General features: G+C 36.8%; 1 protein-coding gene across 1 annotated transcript in view; it reads right to left on the bottom strand.

Moving 5' to 3' along the window:
• Window positions 1-522: 522 nt before the first annotated feature.
• Window positions 523-21,481, bottom strand: part of LOC149543139 (putative mitochondrial adenine nucleotide transporter BTL3) — a 99,827-nt gene continuing 78,868 nt past the window's right edge. The window contains exons 2-4 of the mRNA XM_089798042.1: window positions 2,334-2,637; window positions 1,593-2,105; window positions 523-792 (exon numbers count right to left, since the gene is read on the bottom strand). Coding sequence (XP_089654168.1) covers window positions 724-792; window positions 1,593-2,105; window positions 2,334-2,637 — 886 coding nt within the window. The 3' untranslated portion in view covers window positions 523-723. The remainder of the gene's footprint in view (window positions 793-1,592; window positions 2,106-2,333; window positions 2,638-21,481) is intronic.

Raw genomic sequence — 21,481 nt, 5'->3', positions numbered from 1 at the left:
ATACTCCAGATGGATTTTGAGTGCACTTGGTTTCTATTTGGTTCCTCTATGACATGCTCTTTGACAAAAAGTTCACAGATGTATAGAAGGTCTTGAGTTGATCTTCTGTGTCTTTATGTGCTTACCATTTCTTGTAATGGTTAACCCATTTATTCCTCTTCGTCCATCTTGTTGTCATTGTCAATAACTGTTAATCATGATTCTATTGAAGTCTCACCCTATCAATGACACTGCCACCATATGCTAATACTGAAACTATGCACTATCAATACAATCAAACACAGTAGAAAATATGAATAAGAGTTCACATGAAGAATGATTTCATGGCGATACAAACAATTGATTCTTTATTCCAAGATAGTGTCCTATTTCACATAAAGCGGTACAGGGAGGACCTTGTATAAACCAGCACCCCTTCCTCAACTATGGGAATGCCATTTAAAGGTCTAGTAGTTAACGGTCAGGTTGCAATTGTTGGGTTAACTGTTAATAACTATTTGATAACTTACCTCTAATCAATAATTAAAATGACAAATTAAGTCAGCCTCACATGTATTAATGCAATGCAAATTTATACAATCTACGCCTCCCTCTACATGGTTGTGTGGGGAATGTGGCATGTTCACAACTAATTTACAGGCAATAGTTTTAAAAGGCCTTTGGTACACCACCAAAACAGAAGCTTTTTTGTTCCAATAACAAATAGTTACATACACAACAAAATCAAGATATCTTCAACACGACCTTCATAAATTCATATATCAGATAGCTCAAAGCTGCAGAAGGAAGGACCTGTAAAAATACAAATGTTTGAACGTGTCAAATGCAATAAGAAAATACAATATCAATTTTTAACAATGTACACTGAGTGTTGCCCAGAAAACCAAGCAACTATTCAATAAAGAATTTAAATATGAGAATCACTTGTGGATGATGGTATGCCCAAGGAGAATAATATATGAGTGCATTGTTTCAGACAAGTATGATCACTTATCTCAAGGAAAATGAAAGCTACGATATATGAACAAACGATTTTGATAGATCTCATGTTGGTTTTCAAATGCAAGTTTCTTTACTCGTAGAGTAAGAGCACACAAAGCATGTTACAACTATCTTTGAATTTTCATTAAACAGGTTCAGATTCTAGACATTTTTCAAAAATATATCTTGCTATGCTAAAGAAAATCTTTGCAAATGTAAAAGAAAAACACTTAAAGATCAAATTTATACACAACCTTCCATATTGTTTTCCCAACTTCAAGTTAACCAAAATATTGCATGCACTAATAACATAAAAAAAGGCAAGCTAATTTTACTAATGCATAAATAACAATAATATGGCATCCCTACCACAACTTTTAAAATTCTTTCAAGTTAGTAATCGAGGATTTCAGTGAAGTTGAGTTGGCTGAGGGTGGTTTTGATTTTCCGGTCTGAAATTTGGAATTTCAAGATGATGGACTCTTAAAAGATTATTACATTCCACGGAAACATGTTTTTATTTTAGTATCTAGAGAATTAAGAATTCAGATAAAAACTCACAGGTTTACAATATAGGCCAAAATGTTTAAAAGGTGAGAATTGCAACAAACCTGCATTGTACTTGGGAACGCACCAGCAAACAGAGCTCCTGTGCCATCTTTCTTTACTATAGAACTAAATGTAGCTATTAAGCCCAACTTTGCTGTCTCTTGAAGCTGAAGATGCCTGCGTACTACTTCTAATGGATATGTCACTATCTCTGCACAAGCACCTGCAATTGCTCCATATACCAAGGTCCTGACTGGTCCAAGCTCCATCTGTTTGCTGTTATCCCTCACCTCTTCCTCATCAGCACCAATGTCTGCTTTTAAGGTTTGTCTTCTCTGTCTTTTATCCCGAATCTGCCAGTTCAATCGTTTTTGTCCCTTAGGTGACCTTAAATAGGCAGCTTTTAAGATGTCGTATACTCCATAAAATACTGCTCCTGCAGGGGCCATGCTCAAAAGAGTTGGAGAAAGACCTTTATAGAGAGAGAGAAAACCTTCGGTGCGGACCATATGCTGAAAACACCCAACAATACCACCTAGGGTTTCACCTCCTGGTGCAACCAGCCTAGTTCTAATCTGCATAAGTTTAAGAATTAAATCTAGTGCAGAGGACTGCCTTACTGAACACCCACAGAATCATATTTGAGAGAAGGAAACAATAATGTAAGCCTACATATGTGAAGAATGAGAGAAACAGAGATACATTGAAATGATGCATTCTCTAACTAAATTTTCTGGTAATCATTTTTCCTGAAATAAAACACAGTGGAAAAAGGTTATTGGTAGAAAACAAGGCCTGCTTACAGTGTCCATGGGAAGACATATCATAGTTGCTGCAATTCCTGAGATGGCCCCAGCTGCAAGTCTGTCGGAGTTTGTGATTTCTTGCTTTCCAGGTATTTGTAACAACCAATTACAGTACATGTCATATGTTACAAAGTTAATAGATTTAAAGGGGACCATACGAAAAAGATTCAAGGCATTTCCTTTCCAAAAGCCTGTAAACCCTTCAGACAACCAGATAAAATGAATTGTTTTGAACCAATTATCCTTTGCCCCACGTACAATGTATTCCAGCTTCAGTCTTTCCAAAGGAGCGACAAAAGTCCTGAGCACATCAAGTAGAGGATCCAGCTTATTGAATTTGAATTGAGACCATAACAAGACAATCAGAAAATGTCTACAACATTTGGAAGAACGCAATTTATTTCTTGAATTTATCAATAAAAAAAGTCGAGTAAATTTCACGAATTTTTGAGGTCCAAATGCACAGCAACAAAAAACCATCATTATGTATCAGTCTTTAATTTCTGATAGCTCCTGTAACCATGTCTTGAAGACGGTGCAAAAATTGGAAAACACTGCGAAATAAAGTGCAGACTCTAGCATTTCACTATATTAATCTAAATGAATGTTATCCAACTGAGAACCAGGGGTACACAATTATAATTTTTACTGGGCACACTGTAATGGTTCCTTTGAAACAAGTGCTGATAGAGAATGTGAATTGGCTACGTTAAACATTCTTACCAATGAACCTTGTAGGAGAATATCTCAAACTCACCAGACCCCTCACACTCCACAAAATAGTTACAGGTTTGAAAAATTATCAATTTGAGTCATTCTAGATGCCCAAAAATATAAAGAATATGGATTTTTTTTTATAAAGTTAAAGTTTCTGTAGAATTGTCAAGTCTGGACCAAATTAGATAAATGCAGCTTGTCTGAAAAATCCGGATCAAGAAAAAACTGGTAACATTGGTTAAAAAAATTGATAATCATAGACACTTTCAAAGGGTTATATCATTATGTCCTCCAATATCCTTCCATTATCAGCACGGTACAAAATGGATAACTTCAGCACCTGAGAGAAAACCAATACATGGATGATATTAGTCAACAGATTAGTACTTTATTCCCAAGGTATAGCTTCTATAGCTTATATCCTTAACTGAAATTCTGGCCTGTTGCTCAGATTTGTGGTACTACCAATGCAATAAACTGCTATATAGTAAGGTCACCCTTTTAGATTAGGCATACACATAAAGGCCATCTCAGAGGGTATGGTAACCACTCAGGTTATCCAATTCAATAACTTGCAAATGCTTGTGTTTTCGTTTGGTTTTGTGATGTTTTGCAATTTTAATAAATAAAATGAAGAAGTTGCCAGGCAAGAATAATATAGAGAATTTGCAATTTAAATACAATGATTGGAAAAAGTTAAAACAATAGCTGCAATATCATTAAAAATTCAATAAATGGTCAAATATGCTTCCCAACATTAATGTTGATACCCAGAACTAGAAGTAATATACAAGACTTTGACAAAATCTTGAAACGATTTTCAGCACTCAGGAATTCTGAGACAGCAGCAAATGATCCAACAGTTTCCAAAGCCAGGGCTATTGGGTGAACATGTGGTACTCCTCAAGTAAATTCAGACTAATATTAAATGCTAAGAAGGTTCCTATATGTAGCCGTCTAACAAAGAAAGCCCTTCCTAAAAAATTGGCTGAGATGCTGGACTGTACCTGCAATTTGATACTTCAAATTTCGTATAAATGACAGAAAATGATGAATATTTGGGTCTGTGATTAATGAACCTGCACAATCCTTCAAACCCTTGACGTATTTCTTCAACTGAAGCACAAATAGAACTCCTGTATGAAGTCCTCCAAAGCAATAATTCGGTTAATCTCTCACAACCTCAAAACCTTAGTTACCAATTCAGGCATCCTGGCACCCGAGGCAGAGCTGGATGCCTGCAGGAGCGATCTGGAGGAAGGTGCCTTGTAGGTGCCAGCTAGATGCGTCCCCCAAGCACCTGGATGCACGTGGGCGCATCCACATGCCTGGGAGGCGCTTTTGGCTAGCACCTAGAGGGTACCCAAGTGCTTCCAGATGCCTCTACAAGCCCAGGCCCAGAAAAATGTCAAACTCATGACTTTTTGTCACTTGAAACTTTTTTTTAACATGTGCAAATATGAGTTTTCTTTTCCTTATTTTTCCTCCTAAACCCTAAAACGGACCTAAAAGATGCCATTCAACCATTCTTCATCTCATTTTGTTTGTAGTTAGACTCTCCTCTCATTTGTTCTCCATTTTGGCATTTTAGGGCAAAATGATTATTTTCGAATAGGACCACCTGTAGGGCAAGAGATAGCTTCCATGAAGGGATTTAAGCATCTAAGGTAAGCATTTGATCCCATTCTTGAGTCCTTAAATGATTTTTTTAAGATTTTGATGAATTTTCTTAACTTTTTGAAGGACTTTTTCATGTTTTTTTCATTCCTCTTTTTAATTAAAAAACAAGTTTAGCTATCTATTTTAGTAGTTTTGTATCATTTGTTTGCACTTGTATGCTTGATGTTCATAGTTTCTTTTATTTTAAATCTTTTTAATTTCTTATTATAGCAAAGAAATTAGATCGCATTGTGCAAGAATGGCCACCACTGGTAGTCAAAATTCAGTGGGAGGGAAAGGAGCAGATAGTTTCAAATTCGATGTAGGATTTCCTTGATGGTGACATACCACAAGAGTATCATAGGTTGCAGGAGGTGGCTCATCTTTGAAAGTATAATTATTGTCAAAGTAACAAAGGAAAACCATTCAATAGCTCATATTCTTGGGTCAAACTCCATTATATGGGCCTTGTTGGTAAAGGATTCGCAATGTGCAAAGGCATAGATGGAAAGGGGAATTATAATACACAAACAACTTCATTTGTAAAAGAACAAGAAGTTGATAAATTGGTTAAAAAATCAAAAGAAATTTATCAACCTCCATCCGAAAATAAAACAATGCAATTATCTACGGAACCAATTGTATCCTCCAAACATCCATTCTTGCAAGTACTTGTGCCCGGAGTTGAAGAGGAAGAAGTAGAAACTACTGCCCACAAAAGAGGTCCATTGAACACCACATTTAAAATGGAGGCAAGAGAACTTGTTGATTGAACCACTGCACATTGCCTCTATGCCAATGGTCTTCCTTTCAACTTTGCGAGATCACCATATTGAAAGGAATGGTAGCAGCCCTAAATAAAGCACTAAGCGATTACACGAGTCCAAGGTATGAAAAGGTGTATACCACTCTATTGCAAAAAGAGAAGGCTTGTTTTGAGAAAGCTATTCAACCAGTTAGAAATTCATGCAAAAATTTGGGTGTTTCTACTGTTCGAATGGATGAAAAGACACAAAAAACTGGCCATTGATTAATGTAATTGCAATGTAACCCGAAGGGGCAATGTTTTTCAAGGCAGTTGATTGTGAAGGGGAAGTGAAAGATTCACAGTTCATTTCCAAAATTCTCATTGAGGCCATATAGATGGTGGGTAGTGAGGATGTGGTCTAGCTGATTTTAGATATTGCCAGAAATTGTAAGGGTGCAAGTGCTTTGGTTGAGGCTCGTGTCACCATATTTTTTGTACACCATGCACTGTACACTCCCTAAACTTGGTCATGCAACAGGTTGACATTCAAATAGATTGGGTGAAGAAAATTTATGAAGAGGGGGAGCAGATACAAATGTTTGTGATGAACCATCACATGTAACAATTGATATTTAAATCATCCTCCAAAATGGAGTTGTTGAAGGTAAAATTTAATTACTAAATTGATTTTTTTATTTAATTTGAATAAATCTTATGTCAAGTCAATTATCAAATTGTATATAACTTTGGTTAATATTTATTGGCACATTGTTATGATTAAGTTACTTAGGTGGCTGAAATCCGATTTGCATCTCATACTATTGTTATGAGACGACTTGTCAAAGTGCAGGAGGCATTAAGCCACATGGTTATTTCTAGCCAGTTGGGTATATGGAAGGGTTTGAATTCAGAGAGGGCACAAAAGATCAAGGCATTGATCTTCGACTATAGTGGGGTCATGTGCAATTTGTATTAGTTCTGACGGACCCTATCATGAATATGCTTCATTTTGCTGATATAGATTAGCCTAGTTTGGGGGATGTCTATGATGGCATGGATACAATAGTACAAAAGGTAAAAATTTCAATAAAAACACATGAGAATGAGCCGACACAATGTGTAGCTTTATGCAATCAGCTAGAAACAATCATTCATCTTTGTTGGGAAAAGATGACCCCCATTGCACCTCCTTGCATGCCTTACTTCCAAGGTACTAGAGCGAGGAAGTACTTTCGTTGCTAGATAGAGTAGCACCACATGCGGATGAAGAAGTTGTTAGTGGGTTCTACAAAGCTTTTGCAAGACTCTCTCTAGATGGTTACATTCACAAAGAAATTAGACAGAGTTTGGTTTATTTGCTTTAGGAGCAAAACTTAGTCCAATTGCAGTAAAGGACCACTGTGACATGTGAGCTATCATATGGTGGTACCTCCATGTTCAACTGCTTATTAAGCATCTACAACCTCTCACAAGTAAGTTTTCTTTACTTTTTGTTTACCACTTGACTCTACAATTCTTTTCAATTGCTTTTCATTTTTATATTTTTCTTTAATTTTGTGAGCATTGTCCAAGTTGCAAGTTCTTCTATTGTTGAACAGAAATGGAGTGCATACTCCTTTATATACTCAATGAGGCATAACCAGTTGGGCTATAAAAAAGACGAAGACTTGTTTTATATTTGTACCAACCTGCGTCTCTTGTCACGTAAGGAGGATCTCTACAAGGGGCAGCCAAGGTTTGGGATGTAAAACTTGAGTGTGCAAACTTGGATGCAACAATTCAAGATCTTACTACATTCACGAATGATGATGCTGATAACATCATGACACATGCTGCATCTAGCACAATTGAAGCTTATTTTGGTTCAAATGATGTTGATGTTGCAGTAGTTGGAGACGATGAGGATTTTTTTGCAAATCCATATAATTCTGATTTGGATGTTGTAACTGTGATGATTTTCAGTTTTGCATTAAAATCGTGAACATAGACATGTACAATATGGTTTATAATCTTATTAAAGATTCAGTTATTAGTTATAACTCATTTGAATTTCAATTTTGAATATGTATTGGTGAAGTATCATACTATCAAATGTTTAATTTTGTATATTTCTTTCATCTACTGCATATACATACATACATAATATATATTAATATATATATATATATATATATATATCCAAACGCATCCACATGTGCCCAAAAAAATTCACACATACATGCACCCAATTCTCACATCTGCATTTGAATTTGTACATGAATCGATAACTAAGCTCAAAATTGCAAAAAACAATGAGTTGAACAATTTCTAATGCCCTGGTACAAGTAAAACGCTTGTTAAAAGTTGCACAAACTCCTAAGACACCAAATTTGCAGAGACAAGTGAACATTGATAATGAGGTCGATATACTTTTAAGAATTTTTATAACCCCAATCTCGTTAATAGTATTTAAATCCACTTTAGGCCTTTAATAAAACTTTATAATAAGTCTTCAAAACTTGGGTGCTCATATTCATGGATTGTAGATGCACTCTAATATCATTTAAAATAATATAACTTGCATGCACATTGACTCTATAAAATACTTTAATATTTTGGTCTCCAAAATACAATCCATTAACTGCATCATAAGTCACTTAAATGAAGGATCATGGTCCCATTGAATATAAAGTGACTTTTTAACTTTATAAATAACTATTAATAAAGTAATCACTTTATCAATAATTAAAATAACACCACTCCAGAAATAATCATTATTTCTCAATTTTGTTTGAACTTGGGAAATAGCCATAGTGACCACTATGCACCCAACTGCCTTACTAAAAGCAGTAAGGGTCCCTCTCTATTAACTACTGACTTACTATAAATAGAAAAACCCTCATTATTTGATCAAACCAACTATGCATTGCAATCATGGCCTATTAAGGTGCCCTACTATATATAGTAACCTTGACTTTCCTAAAATAGTCACTATGAAAAGTAAGTGATGCAAGAGCATCTTGGGTTCTTGGCAATCTTGCGTCAACCAAAAACATTTCCCTTACAGTTTGTCTCTAGTTTATTCATGTTAGGCAATTTTTGTGTTCACAATGACATTCCTTCAAGTTGGCTTGTTGGCTAATGCGAATCTCATGGCACATTCAAGGCATCATGCTCTACCAACATCTAAGTTTGCATCGTGATCTTCTCCTTCTTGGTTGAGATCTCATGGATTCTTGACGGGACATATTTATTCTTCATATTCTAATCACTAATTGGGGTTTTCTGATCTCGCAAAGCAATTTCCCGATCGACGAAGCTTCTTGGCACATCGTTTGTTGTTCATATGCCTATGGCCAACCTATTTGTGGGATCATGTTCCATATCACATCTTATGGAGGGAGATCCTTATGATTTAGGTCCTGAACTATATGTTTTCTTCACATAGGAGAATGTAATTCTTCTAGGCCGACTCCATGCTTGTGAAGCTATATAAATTGATGTAATTGTTCCTTAGATAGGGAGTGGATAGATAGTTAACCTCTTGAAGGTTCGATTTGAAGTATAGTCTGGATTTCAATCCATAATTCATCTTGTATGCAATGTTGTTGGCCAATTGTATGTAATTTATTGAAGCTGAAATAAAGTGAATATCTGATCTTGCATTTTCTTTATTGCTTTTTTGCTCCTTGTTGTTGTGTTTTTGTTGTGTGACTCTTGTTGCATAGTTGGATAGATCTAGTTAAGTTCCCTCTATCCATGACTACACCAAGTGATATCAAAGCAAGTTTTCATTCCTCTATTGGAAAATCCATGTTCTTTGTTGAAAAAAATAAATTTGTAAGTCACTCAGACCAAAACTTACAAAATTTTGACTTTAGGCAATGTCTCATGAGATTACTCTCTCTTCTCAGCAATAGGGGAAGCTCCCTTCTTATTGTAAGGCATAAATTTTTTATTAATTATCTTTAAACTTAAATAAAACATTTAAAACTGAAACTCCAAGTCTTCAACTTTCAGTATTTGCAGCTTCTATTTAACTATAGCATTCTTTTATCTTGAAGTACAAAGTCTTAAAGAAACTAAATTGAATGCTAAAATGATTCACACAAGAGAAGCTAAAATTGGATTTAAGAAAGACTAACTAATGCAACATAAGAATACACTTATCAATCTCAAGATATGCAACACCCAATTTGGAAAATCCTTCTTCTTTTATTAAATTCAAAAATTTGCACCTGAAATGCAAAACGAGATACAAGAATTGTGATATTGCTATCAGGATTTTTCTCCTACTTATCAAGATACAAGAAATCCAAGCATAGCCTTCTTGCCCATAACAAACGATGAATATTTACCTTGAGTTCCCTCCTTTATATAGGAAAAGAGTGGAGAGAAAGGTGGAGAAAGAAGGGGAAAACCTTTAACCACCTTGACTTATTCTATAACTAGCTAAGTAACTTCGACTTATTCAATGTTACAAGGCCTAAAGAACTTGCAACTTGATTAAATGCAGCTACTGTATAGGTACATGTTTCTGTGTATTTATAACTTGTTCATGCTCTGCATGCAATCTGTCATAAAAACTACACCTATCCTATCAAAGCACGAGAAAAGAATGAGTGTCCAAGTGGTGCAAGAGCACCTTGGAAAAGCAATAAGGCCCTATCAATGGGTGGTCCAATTTCGTTCAAGTTAGTCTAAAAGATCCTATGGGTCATTGATGTAAGCATGTAATAGGGAATCTAGAAGTGAAGTGAAGTTTTGGGCCTAAATGGCCTTTAGGGACATTTAGGGCCATATTGGTCAAATAGGTCTAATATTGGTTCAAAGGCTAAAACTGCAATGTAATGATCTATTTGGATCAAAATTGGTGTAATACAGCCTAATATGGTCCTAGGAATGATTATGGAATGTTGGGTCAAGTGTTTGGAGTCAATAGGCAAAAAGTTGCAAAATTGACAAAAAGCAACTTTTGTACAATGTAATATTCCCAAGTACAGACAGGCCAGATGAATGGCAATGATGAGCTCAGAGCTTCGTATGGTGTGGACGAAACAGTTGGGTAATACAGATGGGGATATCCACACAATGGAGAGGGGAGGGAAAGTACGGATTATGACATCCGAGAAGTCCATACAGTGAAAGAACAAGGCACGAAAAGGGCCGTACGTTGTCTCTAGATGGGTCGTACGATGTGTCCAAGAGGTTGTACAGTGAGTATGAACGATCCAGTGTATAGTGAATAGTGTAGGTGTATGGCAAGGTATTTCTTTAGTCCGTACAGCAAGGGTATTTCTTCAGGCCGTATGGTGATGGAACACAGAGCCGTACAACAAGCTTGTTGAATGATAGGGATGGGTACAAGGAAATTCGAAGATTCCACTTTAGAATGCAAGTGTAGAGGGTTGTATGATCAAATTGGAAGGCCGTACAGTGGTCTTATGAGGAGATGAAGGGTGAAAATGGAAGGCCGTATGGTGCACAATGATGACTGGGAGATAAATGATTAGAATTTGTAGACTAACAGATAATGTAAATGAGTAACCAGATTTAATGGCAATAAACAACAAATGGAGTATACAGAATAAAGATTAGATCAAACCAAAAGATATTTGCAATATGATGATGCTCCGACTTGCTAGATCCGAACGAAGTAATACATGCAACAACAGAATAGGGTGAGGGTTGAATCCCACCGAAATGGCATGAGCCAAATAGGGAAGATCTTTCATTTCCGAAATGGCGAACAATCCATAACTCCAATAGGAATTTGCAGTACAGAGAAATATATCCAAAGCATGCCTACAAACTACCTACAAGCCGTGCTTAAATACTCATCGGGAAACTTTCCGAGGGTGTACAAAGATAGCCGACGGCAACACAAACTACGGAAACAAGATAAAAATGGGTCCAAGATACATTAAATCAATTGACCTATTAACAAGGTTTAATTAAATACATTTATTTTATGATGAGGACATTACAGTCCTCCCATCCCAAAATTTTCCTGTCCTCAAGCAAATGCAAACCCGGTTCTAGGAAACCTTCCGTAATCAACTCCTTCAGTTTCAAGTCAAGCACTAAGTAGATCTTCCCGTCGAAGTAAATGATGTCATCAATAACCTTGTATCTTACATCGCGTAGATAACTATCCATCAACTCACATGCAAAAGTGTTCTTGGAATACTCGGCCAATAGATGGGCCCACCAATTATCCAAGGAATGCGCTGAGGCGTTGACTATCTTGTTTCTACTTGCAGCATCTGGGGCCAAATCTTGTTTAAAAATTGCCTCCATCTTCTTGATTGTGACTTCCCTCAATCTTTTATTTGACATTCCTCTTAGCAACACCTTCTTGCCATCCGTCTCGAATGAAAAGTCCATCCTTTTGAAACTTTGAGTGTACTGGTCAAGAGTTTCCAACCACTCAATGCCCAAAATGATATCAGTATCAACCAAATCTATGACAAAGAAATCATCGGCCAGGGTATAGTTTCCCATGGAAATTTGTAGCCGTGGGATCACATGAGTGCAAGGTAACAAGGTTCCTTCTGCAACCTTAACCTCAAATCCTCCATGCTCAATTGCGTGCAAGCCTTTACTAGTGACCAAAAATGAATTGATGAAATTGAGTGTGGCGCCACTATCAATCATGAGTGGGACTCGTTTTCCATGATGTGTGCTGCGAATTCTAAAGATACCACCTCTAGTTGTTGTAGTGAGGGTGGCAATGGAACCCCCTTTTTATATCAGGGCATTCATTTTCTCCTGCTGAGTAGTCTCTTTGTCAGTCATTGCAGGTATTTGTTCTTCGTCATCATTGGGCTTTACCTCAATGTAGTGAATCTTTCCTTTCCCGAGGCAACAATGGCCAGGACCCCATGGTTCTTTGCACATGAAACAAAGCTTTTTCCTCCAGAGTTCTTGTTGAGAATCTTCATCAAATTGAGGTTTTTTCTAAATTGGCTCCTTGTCTTTGTCTTCTTGTGGGGATGATGTTGGTGTAACTGCATGAGTTTTGGAGGAAGATGCAGCCATGTCATGCACCTTCTTAATAGCTTCGTTGAGTGTACACGGGTTGAACCCTTTGATCCAGCCTCTCAAAGACTCTCTCGGCCTATCCATGAATAACACAATTCGATGTCTTTCAGAGATGTTTGTGACTAATACTGACAACCTTTGGAACTCAGTGATGTAGTTGTCTACCGTGCCCGTTTTCTTTAGCTGAGCTAGATCTTTGAAGTTTAGCTCTAAATCCTTCCCATTGAAACGATCAATGAGTCTCTCGGTGAACTCGATATAAGAGGTTACTTGGTTGTGTCCGAGAGTGACCAGTCCATGATGCCACCACTCATGCGCCACTCCTTCCAGATGAAGTGTTGCGAACTTGATTGCTTCCTCTTCGGGCATTGGATTGAGTTGGAAATAGGTATCTTCCTTTAGGACCCATGACCGTGCGGCAATGACTCCAGATCCATCAAATGGCGATAAGTTCACCTTTTCGATCTTTCTCCTAAGATCATCATTAAAATAACTGTGATTTCCTCCACTAGAATATTCTCTTAGATCAACATAGTCTCTGTAAGATATATCACCTTCCATGTTTGTGTTCCGCCAATCTTCTCAAAGTTTTTCTTGCATTTCCTCAAAAGTGGCTTCTCTTCCCTTGTGTGGTGTTTCTGTTCTTGGAAGGAAGATGGGTATCAAGGGTCGAGAGCGAGAGGGTTGAAAGTTTGTCCTTCCAAAAATAGAATCATCGCCATGCCCATTTTGTTCTCCTCTTGTCTTTCCCTTGGCCAATTTTTGTAGAGTTGGGTTTCATTGATTTGCATTTGATTTCTGTTCAGCTCTCTTAAAAGATTCATGAGTTCTATTGTAGGATCCTGATGATCTACCATTCTATCAATAGGGCTATTTCGTCTTCTCCTTCGAGTATAAACTTGCATTCACTTCCACAAGTGGGCAAGATCAAAAAGCTCTGATACCACTGTAATATTCCCAAGTACGGATGGGGTAGATGAATGGCAAAGATGAGCTCAGAGGTTCGTACAGTGTGGATGAAACAGCTGTGTAATACAAATGGGGATATTCGCATGGTGGAGAGGGGAGGGAAAGTATGGATTATGACACCCAAGAAGTCTGTACGATGAAAGAACAAAGCACAAAAAGGGTCGTATGTTGTCTCCAGATGGGTCGTACGGTGTGTCCAAGAGGTCATATGGTGAGTGTGAACTATCCTGCATACAGTGAATAGTGTAGGTGTACGACAAGGTATTTCTTCAGTCCGTACGGCAAAGGTATTTCTTCAGGCCGTATGGTGGTGGAACACAAAGCCGTACAATGAGCTTGCTAAGTGATAGGGATGGGTACAAGGAAATTTGAAGATTCCACTTTGGAACGCAAGTGCAGAGGGTCGTACGGTCAAATTGGAAGGCTGTATGATGGTCTTATGAGGAGATGAAGGGTGAAAATGGAAGGTCGTATGGTGCACAATGGTGACTGGGAGATAAATGATCAGAATTTGCAGACTAACAAATAACGTAAATGAGTAACCAGATTTAATGGCGATAAACAAATGGAGTACACAGAATAAAAAGTAGATTGAACCAAAAGATATTTGCAATATGATGATGCTCCAACTTGCCAGATCCGAACGAAGTAATACATGCAACAACGGAATAGGGTGAGGGTTGAATCCCACCGAAACTGCACAAGCCAAATAGGGAAGATCTTTCACTTCCGAAATGACGAACAATTCAAAACTCCAACAGGAATTCGTAGTACAGAGAAATATATCCAAAGCATGCCTATAGACTACCTACAAGCCATGCTTAAATACCCGTTGGAAAACTTTTCGAGGGTGTACAAAGATAGCCGATGGCGACACAAACTATGGAAACAAATTAAAAATGGGTCCAAGATACATTAAATCAATTGACCCATTAACAAGGTTTAATTAAATTCATTTATTTTATGACGGGAACATTACATACAAAAGTTTCAAATTTTTCAAAAATGCATCCCCAACGGCTAACCAATTCAAATGATGGTTAGGATCGGTTGGGATAGTTGTAAAATGGCTATATAAGCCCTCTCATGCCTTCATGTGGGAGGTTGGAAGAATTTGGTGTTGAGAAAGCAATAAAAGCTTTGCGATTTTCTTGTTTTACACTGTTTCTGTACGAATTTTGTACAAACCTTGATTGTCAAGAACTCAAATTGGAATGTATTATTCCATAATGAACTATCGATCATTTCGATTTGGTTTGAAGTGTTTGTGTGAAGATTTAAGCATTCTAGAATAAATTTTCTAGGACTAGTCTAAAATTCAAGGATAACCTAGGGTTTGGTAATAAAATGCCTCTAGTTTGAATTCCAATCATTGAAAAATTACAGCCTTGGCTGGAATTCAAGCCAGGAGAATTTACTTTAAAATTCCTTTGGTTTTGGATAGGAAGATCATGACAATTGTTAGAAACACCAAGCCCTAGCCCAACGTCTCAATGTACTCTGGTGACAACAGCTTAAGAAATTGAATGTGGAATGAAGAGCGGAGTTGTTGTTGGGTGGATATTTTGCAACCAATGGTTTGGGTAAAATTCAGTCCCAAAATAGGTAGACCAGCCATAGCGTGTGAGACAGAGTCTCTCCTACCTTAAAGAGAAGACTCCCCCTTCTCACCATTTCTCAAATCAACTCAAGGTAAGCAAGAAGTTAAGAGTTTTGAAAGAGTATTACCAATATTCTTTCCTCTTAACTTTTAAAAAAGAATCCACTTACTAGTAGAGAGGGTAATGGGCAAGATGAAACCTCAAACTACACTTCTATCTATAGTTGTAAACGGTGATATTGATAAACCAACACTAACTCAAGGGCCCACTGAAAGTGTACCAGTTTGGCTCTAAGTCCTATTTTAATGTATTCTATAAGAATAACCTTTACCATTGGAGCACAAAGACTTCGAGAAGTAGAAAATTCTAACTATTTTTCATGAATTTGAGATGGCAATACAAGCTACAATCAAAGCTTCAAGTCTATGTGTTGTGGTTTCACAACACATGCCCCATTTGAGTCACAAAATGGGGAACCCCTAGTAAAAATTTTTGTCTCATAGACCCCTAGTCTGGGGCCTGGGTCATTTTGGAACTCTTCCAGAGTCTGGATCAAGTCCTAGTCCCTAACTAGACAAGTACGAGGTGTCAAAACTGAGAAGAAAAAATCAAGGAATAGACTTCATAATGCACGAAGATGTGCATAACACGAAGGTGTGGTGCATAACGCACATGTACATAGATCATCATAGCATCTTCATTATTAGTAGCAATAGAGATCTCACCTAAGTTGGTAATTTTCACCTTCAAAGGAGTCACACATAAGTTTGATTCATGAATTTACATTAAAGATCAAAGATACAGAGGTTGGACACATGAACCAAAACAAGTTCCTCATCTTATGCAACTATTAAGTTCCTCTGGTGTGCAAGTGCGCTATTTTGAGAAAGCATGCTTCTTCAGAGGTGTGCTTTCTAGAATAAACACAAGTTCCTATAACTCAATCACTTTCACAAGCATCACAGTGATAAAGGAATACCAAGAACTCCACCCATTCACATTACAAATTTCATCGTCATCATCTGCTCTACATCCTACTTCACACATTCCCATCATTATGCACCATGTCTTTCTTCAATGCTCAAAGTTCACCTTTGAACCTAACTGGTCCATTACACGACTTGCCCAAAAATCCTGAAAAGTTTTGCCCACGGTTCATCTATGGAGAATCACGAACAGCAGAAGATCATATTAAAATTTTCAAGGAGATTTATAATCGAAACCAGATTCAACATATGGATGTGGTATGCCACCTTTTTCCTTACACTTTGGGGAAAATGGCATTCAATTGGTACCTCAATCTGCCACCAGCATCAATAAGGGATTGGAAATCTTTTGAGAGCAAGTTTCTAGAACAATTCAAGATCTATATTGATCCATATATCCCACATCATCAGTTCATCTCAATTAAGAGTGATTCCGACAAGACTATTTCACAGTTTAATCATCACTTCTATAGGATGTATCAAAGAATGGAGTTTCCATACACTATACCACAAGAGGTTGTCATCCAAATCTATTTTGGAACAATGGATTCATTAACTTCTGTTTTTCTAAGAAGGCTCCCACCCAGAGACATTGATACCATTCAAAAGGTCTTCAAAGAGGTTGTTACATTCACAAAGCAAGTTACAGTTGCTCCAATGCCAACAATTACATATTCAAGGTATGAGCCCCAAAAGACTGTATTCTTTGAGCAAAAGACTTCTCCTCCTGCTAAACTTGAGAACAATATGGCTAGAGAGGTTAAGGCCATGAAGGAGATGATGTCTCTTTTATCCAATGAACTCATCAAAATAAAGTTGAATTCCTCAAGAAACCAAGGCAATCATCCAAGACAACTTGTTGCCCAGAACAGTTATTCTCAAAATCAGAGCAGAAATTTTGGCCTTTATACTTTATAGTAACATCAACAATGAGAATAATGGTATTTCAGGTATGAGTCCAAGTGAAAATGGATATGGGCATAATGATGTTTCGGATCAGCCTCCCCAAATCATGGAGGAACAACCTTTGTAGTTTAGTGCAATGGTGTTTGAATCATGTGATAAATCTGTTGGACAAAATGATGAAGATGATCAAGAGGAGTTTGTGTTCCCATTCAATGAAGAAATTCTTCCAAGTCTTGATGTTGCAATAAGTGTCGATATGCGAAGAAATTTTGAGGACGTAGAAAATTTTGAAGTTCCAAAACTCCATGGAGTTGCGAAAATTCTCAAAGTTGCAAAAAGTGATGGAAATGTAGAAGATCTTGAGGTTGGTGAGATTTTTGAATCAGGAAGTCATCAAGAAGATTCCAATGCTTCCTATTGTGATATTGATTCCCCATTGAATAATGATAAGATACCTCCCTCAAAACAAGATATATCATTAGAAGAGATGGATAGAGTGCTTAATTTAGTCTCAAGCTTGACTAAGGAAATGTCTATTTGTGGGTATTCTATGCATATATCAAACCATGCAATAACTGAGTCATGTAGAATCCATCCATTTGGGTTCCATTCAGAAGTAAGTTGCCCTGATTTTTTGTTAGCTTGGGATATTGCAATGGAGGGTAAGTATGATCTTGAACATGCTTCTTTCGGACATGAGGGAGGAAACACCTTGATTAATGACATTAATGAATCCTGTAATTTGAAAGAAAGTTTTATGATTGAGTTTTCTAGTCTGAAGGAGCCTAAAGGTGACAATTCATGGCTTAAGCTAATAATGGTGATAATAAGGACCATAAAAACAATGTTCTATCTTTTGGGTCTTGTTCCGATAGCTATATTACATCATCGACACTAGTGTTTCCATGTGTGCGTGGAGTTGTGTACTATGAGATAAGACCACCAGAAGGAGAAATTACAATGTGTGAGTGTATCCCTATGGTGGGGGAGTTGCTAGATCAGGTGATATCGTCCCATTATCCCTCTCAGTTTGATGATTTTCAATTTACATATGATGCTAAAGGTAAGAAAACTTGTTTATGGATTAATCATGGTCATGGAGAGTTACCATAACTTCTGATTTTGGGTGATTTGTGCTCAAAATTTGAACCAAGATTATCCAAATTTTATTTTTCTGAGTACAAAGACAAGTCGGCTTTCTTTAGAACTATATGGGGCGGTTCATTACTATTACACATAATGAGAAATCTGCTGACAACCACCCCACATTCTTATTATTCAAAGTTTTTTGTATATAAATTTTTGTTTTTGTTTTTGTTTTTGTTTATTTTAGTCTTTTTAGTCTTTCTAGTTAGGTGTTTATTTTCTCTGAGTCAAGTCTTTTTGTTTGGGTTTCATTTCTTTTTGTTTCTTTTTCTTTTCTAGTCGTATCAGTCCTGAGGTTAGGTGCAATCAAGACTCATTCTTGAAGCATTTCATAAACCACTCCTTGTGGTTTTGACTTTTAGGGAGAGGTATTTCTTTGTCAGAGCATTCAGATTATTTTGTTTCTTGTACCATCTGAAAACACCTATTGCTTGTAGTTGTAGAGGACTTCTTGTCTTAAAATCAGAATCACAGATTGATAGCTCTCAACACTTTACAAATTAAAAATTTGATTATCTAGGTGTTTTTTGAATCTAGGTGGACAGTAGCGAGGGATAATTCAAAACTTACCAGTTCAAACAAAGGGTCTCTTCAAAGAACTTCTAAGATCACTATTTGGCAAGAGAGTTTCCTAAAAGTTCATCAAAAGAGGAACTCATACGTTATCAAACTAAACAATGAATCTAAGAAACGACGCCAATGCCTTGGCCACACAATTTAAGTGTGGACAGGGTACAGAAAGAGAATAAAAGAAAGATGGTGTTAAGAATGAAAGATTCCAAAAGGTTTGAGAAAGGTAATCTGACAATAGGGATATACCCTCTAAAATGGCTTCATGGAAGAATAAAATGGAGACATGTGAGCTCTGTGAAGCAGAATCCAAAGATTACTCAAGCCCTAAAATGCAAAAAATGATAACTTGTTAAGAGCCTTCAAAACAGATTCTCTCATCTGGTCAGATAAGTGATTGATAAACAAGTTCTATGAGGATTCCTGATGAATGGACTAGTGGAGCATAAGATTTTCTCCAAGTTGCTAGATACTCATGATAGACTACACCTCAAAAAGTCGAAAGAAATTAATACACTGAGCACAAATTGGGCTTGAAGATTTGAGATTATGAAGTTTTGACTATCAAGGAACTTGAAAGCTGCTTGAAGTGTTCGGAATTCAGTTGTCATTTTGAAATAGAAGAATGCTTGCTTATGATGAATGAATTTTCCATTTCTTCCCTTTTGTTGGGGCTATTTGTTGTGGTTTCACAAAGCACGCCCCATTTTGAGTCACAAAATGGGGGTTGCCTAGTAAAAATTTTTGTCTCTTAGACCTCTAGTTCGAGGCTTGGGTCATTTTGGAACTCTTCCAAAGTCTAGATCAAGTCCTAGTCTCTAACTGGACAAGTACAGGGTGTCAGAATTGAGAAGAAAAAATAAGGAATGGACTTCATAGTGCACAAAGATGTGCATAACACAAAGGTGCGCAAGTGCGAATAACACAAAGGTGCGCAAGTGCGCATAACTCACATGTGCACGGATCATCATAGCATCTTCATTATCAGCAGCAATAGAGATCTCACCTAAGCTGGTAACCTTCACCTTCAAAGGAGTCACACGTAAGTTTTGATTCATGAATTTACACTAAAGATCAAAGATATAGAGGTTGGACACATGAACTAGAACAAGTTCCTCATCTTATGCAACTATTAATGACAATATTCAACACAGGTGCCTTGGGATTTCAAATAGAAGAAGCAGGAGTTCAAATCTATGACAATTTTGGGCTATAAAGAGGGCATAAATCATCAAAAAGGGCAAAATAAGTACACAAGTGCTCCCAGACCTCATCTAAAAATAACCCAGATACCGTTTGTAAAATAGAGAACTTTGATTTTTTGGTGAACTGAGTACCTTGGACAAATTCCTTGCAGGTGCGGTGGTGCGTAGGTGTGCAATTTGAAGATTTGGTGATTGAATTTTCTCTTAAGGTGCACAGGTGCACATATCTAAAACATCTAGAGGCCCTCGAGGTCCTGAACATTACCATGGCTTCCTTGCCTTCTGTGGCAGCTAAGATCACACTCAAACCCATGAATTTCAAGTTCCAAGGAATGCCCAAGAAGTCACACTTCATGATTTGCACAGGGAAGTAAGGGTAAAATATGAAGCTTTAGAATTATTAGCTCCTCAAGAAATCACCTCTGCTATCCAAAATTTCAAAGGGAAACATCCACACATCATTTTGGTTGAAGGTCAACAAAACCCAGATGATGGAAACTAGAAAATTGTGAAGTTGGAAAAAATTCTAACTCTAGAAAATTGTGAAGTTGAAAAAGTTCAACTCTGGAAAATTGTGAAGTTGGAAAAAATTGTAACTCTAAAAAATTGTGAAGTTGGAAAAAATTTTAACTCTAGAAAATTGTGAAGTTGAAAATTTCTAACTCTGGAAAATTGTGAAGTTTGAAAAATTCTAACTCTCAAAAATTGTGAAGTTGGAAAAAAATCTAACTTTGGAAAATTGTGAAGTTAGAAAAAATTCAAACCCTCGAAAAATGTGAAGTTGCAAAAAATTCCAACTCTGGAAAATTATGAAGGAAAAAATTCTAACTCTAGAAAATTGTGAAGTTGAAAAAAATCATAACTTTGGAAAATTGTGAAGTCGAAAAAAATCATAACTTTGGAAAATTGTGAAGTTGAAAAAATTCTAACTTTGCAAAATTGTGAAGTTGGAAAAAATTCTAACTTTGGAAAATTGTGAAGTTGGAAAAAATTCTAACTCTGGAAAATTGTGAAGTTGGAAAAAATTCTAACTCTAGAAAATTGTGAAGTTGAAAAGAATTCTAACTTTGGAAAATTGAGACTTAGAAATTTTGGATTTTTTGAACCTGCTTCTCAGGTGCGCTGGTGCGCAGGTACGTTATTCCAAAGGTGCGTCAGAAATTTTGAAGAAGTCAAAGGTGCGCCGACAGTTAACTACCAATTCCAAATTTAGAGCTTTCCATGCACCAAAAACACATTCTGATGGTAGTTTAACTCCTAGGAACATTCAAAGAAGGCCAAGCTTCCATTTTTAGAGCTTCCAGTAACTCCTAGATCCTCTTATAGCTTCCTTCTTATCTGTTGCTTCTTTCTTTATTTTAAGACATGTAAAGGCTCATGCATCCATTAATTGATATAAACAAAGGTGGAGTCCTACTTAGCACCATTTAGAGAGTCAATTTGTACATAAATAGATTTGTTTAATTAATTTAGAAGCATATGTTTGCACAAAGAGATCTCTCACTCTCAACACAAATTGAAGAGATGATTTCTTATAAATTCAGGAATGTAATATGTATTCCAGGCCGTTATTTTGATGCAATAATATATGATATTGGTGCTCTCATTCAAGTAT

This window comes from Cupressus sempervirens, chromosome 8 (assembly GCF_028749045.1).
Source record: "Cupressus sempervirens isolate cs-2001-9-10 chromosome 8, ASM2874904v1, whole genome shotgun sequence".
Taxonomy (NCBI): domain Eukaryota; kingdom Viridiplantae; phylum Streptophyta; class Pinopsida; order Cupressales; family Cupressaceae; genus Cupressus; species Cupressus sempervirens.
The sequence above is the reverse complement of the archived record's forward strand: the minus strand, read 5'-3'. Positions and strand labels throughout refer to the sequence as shown.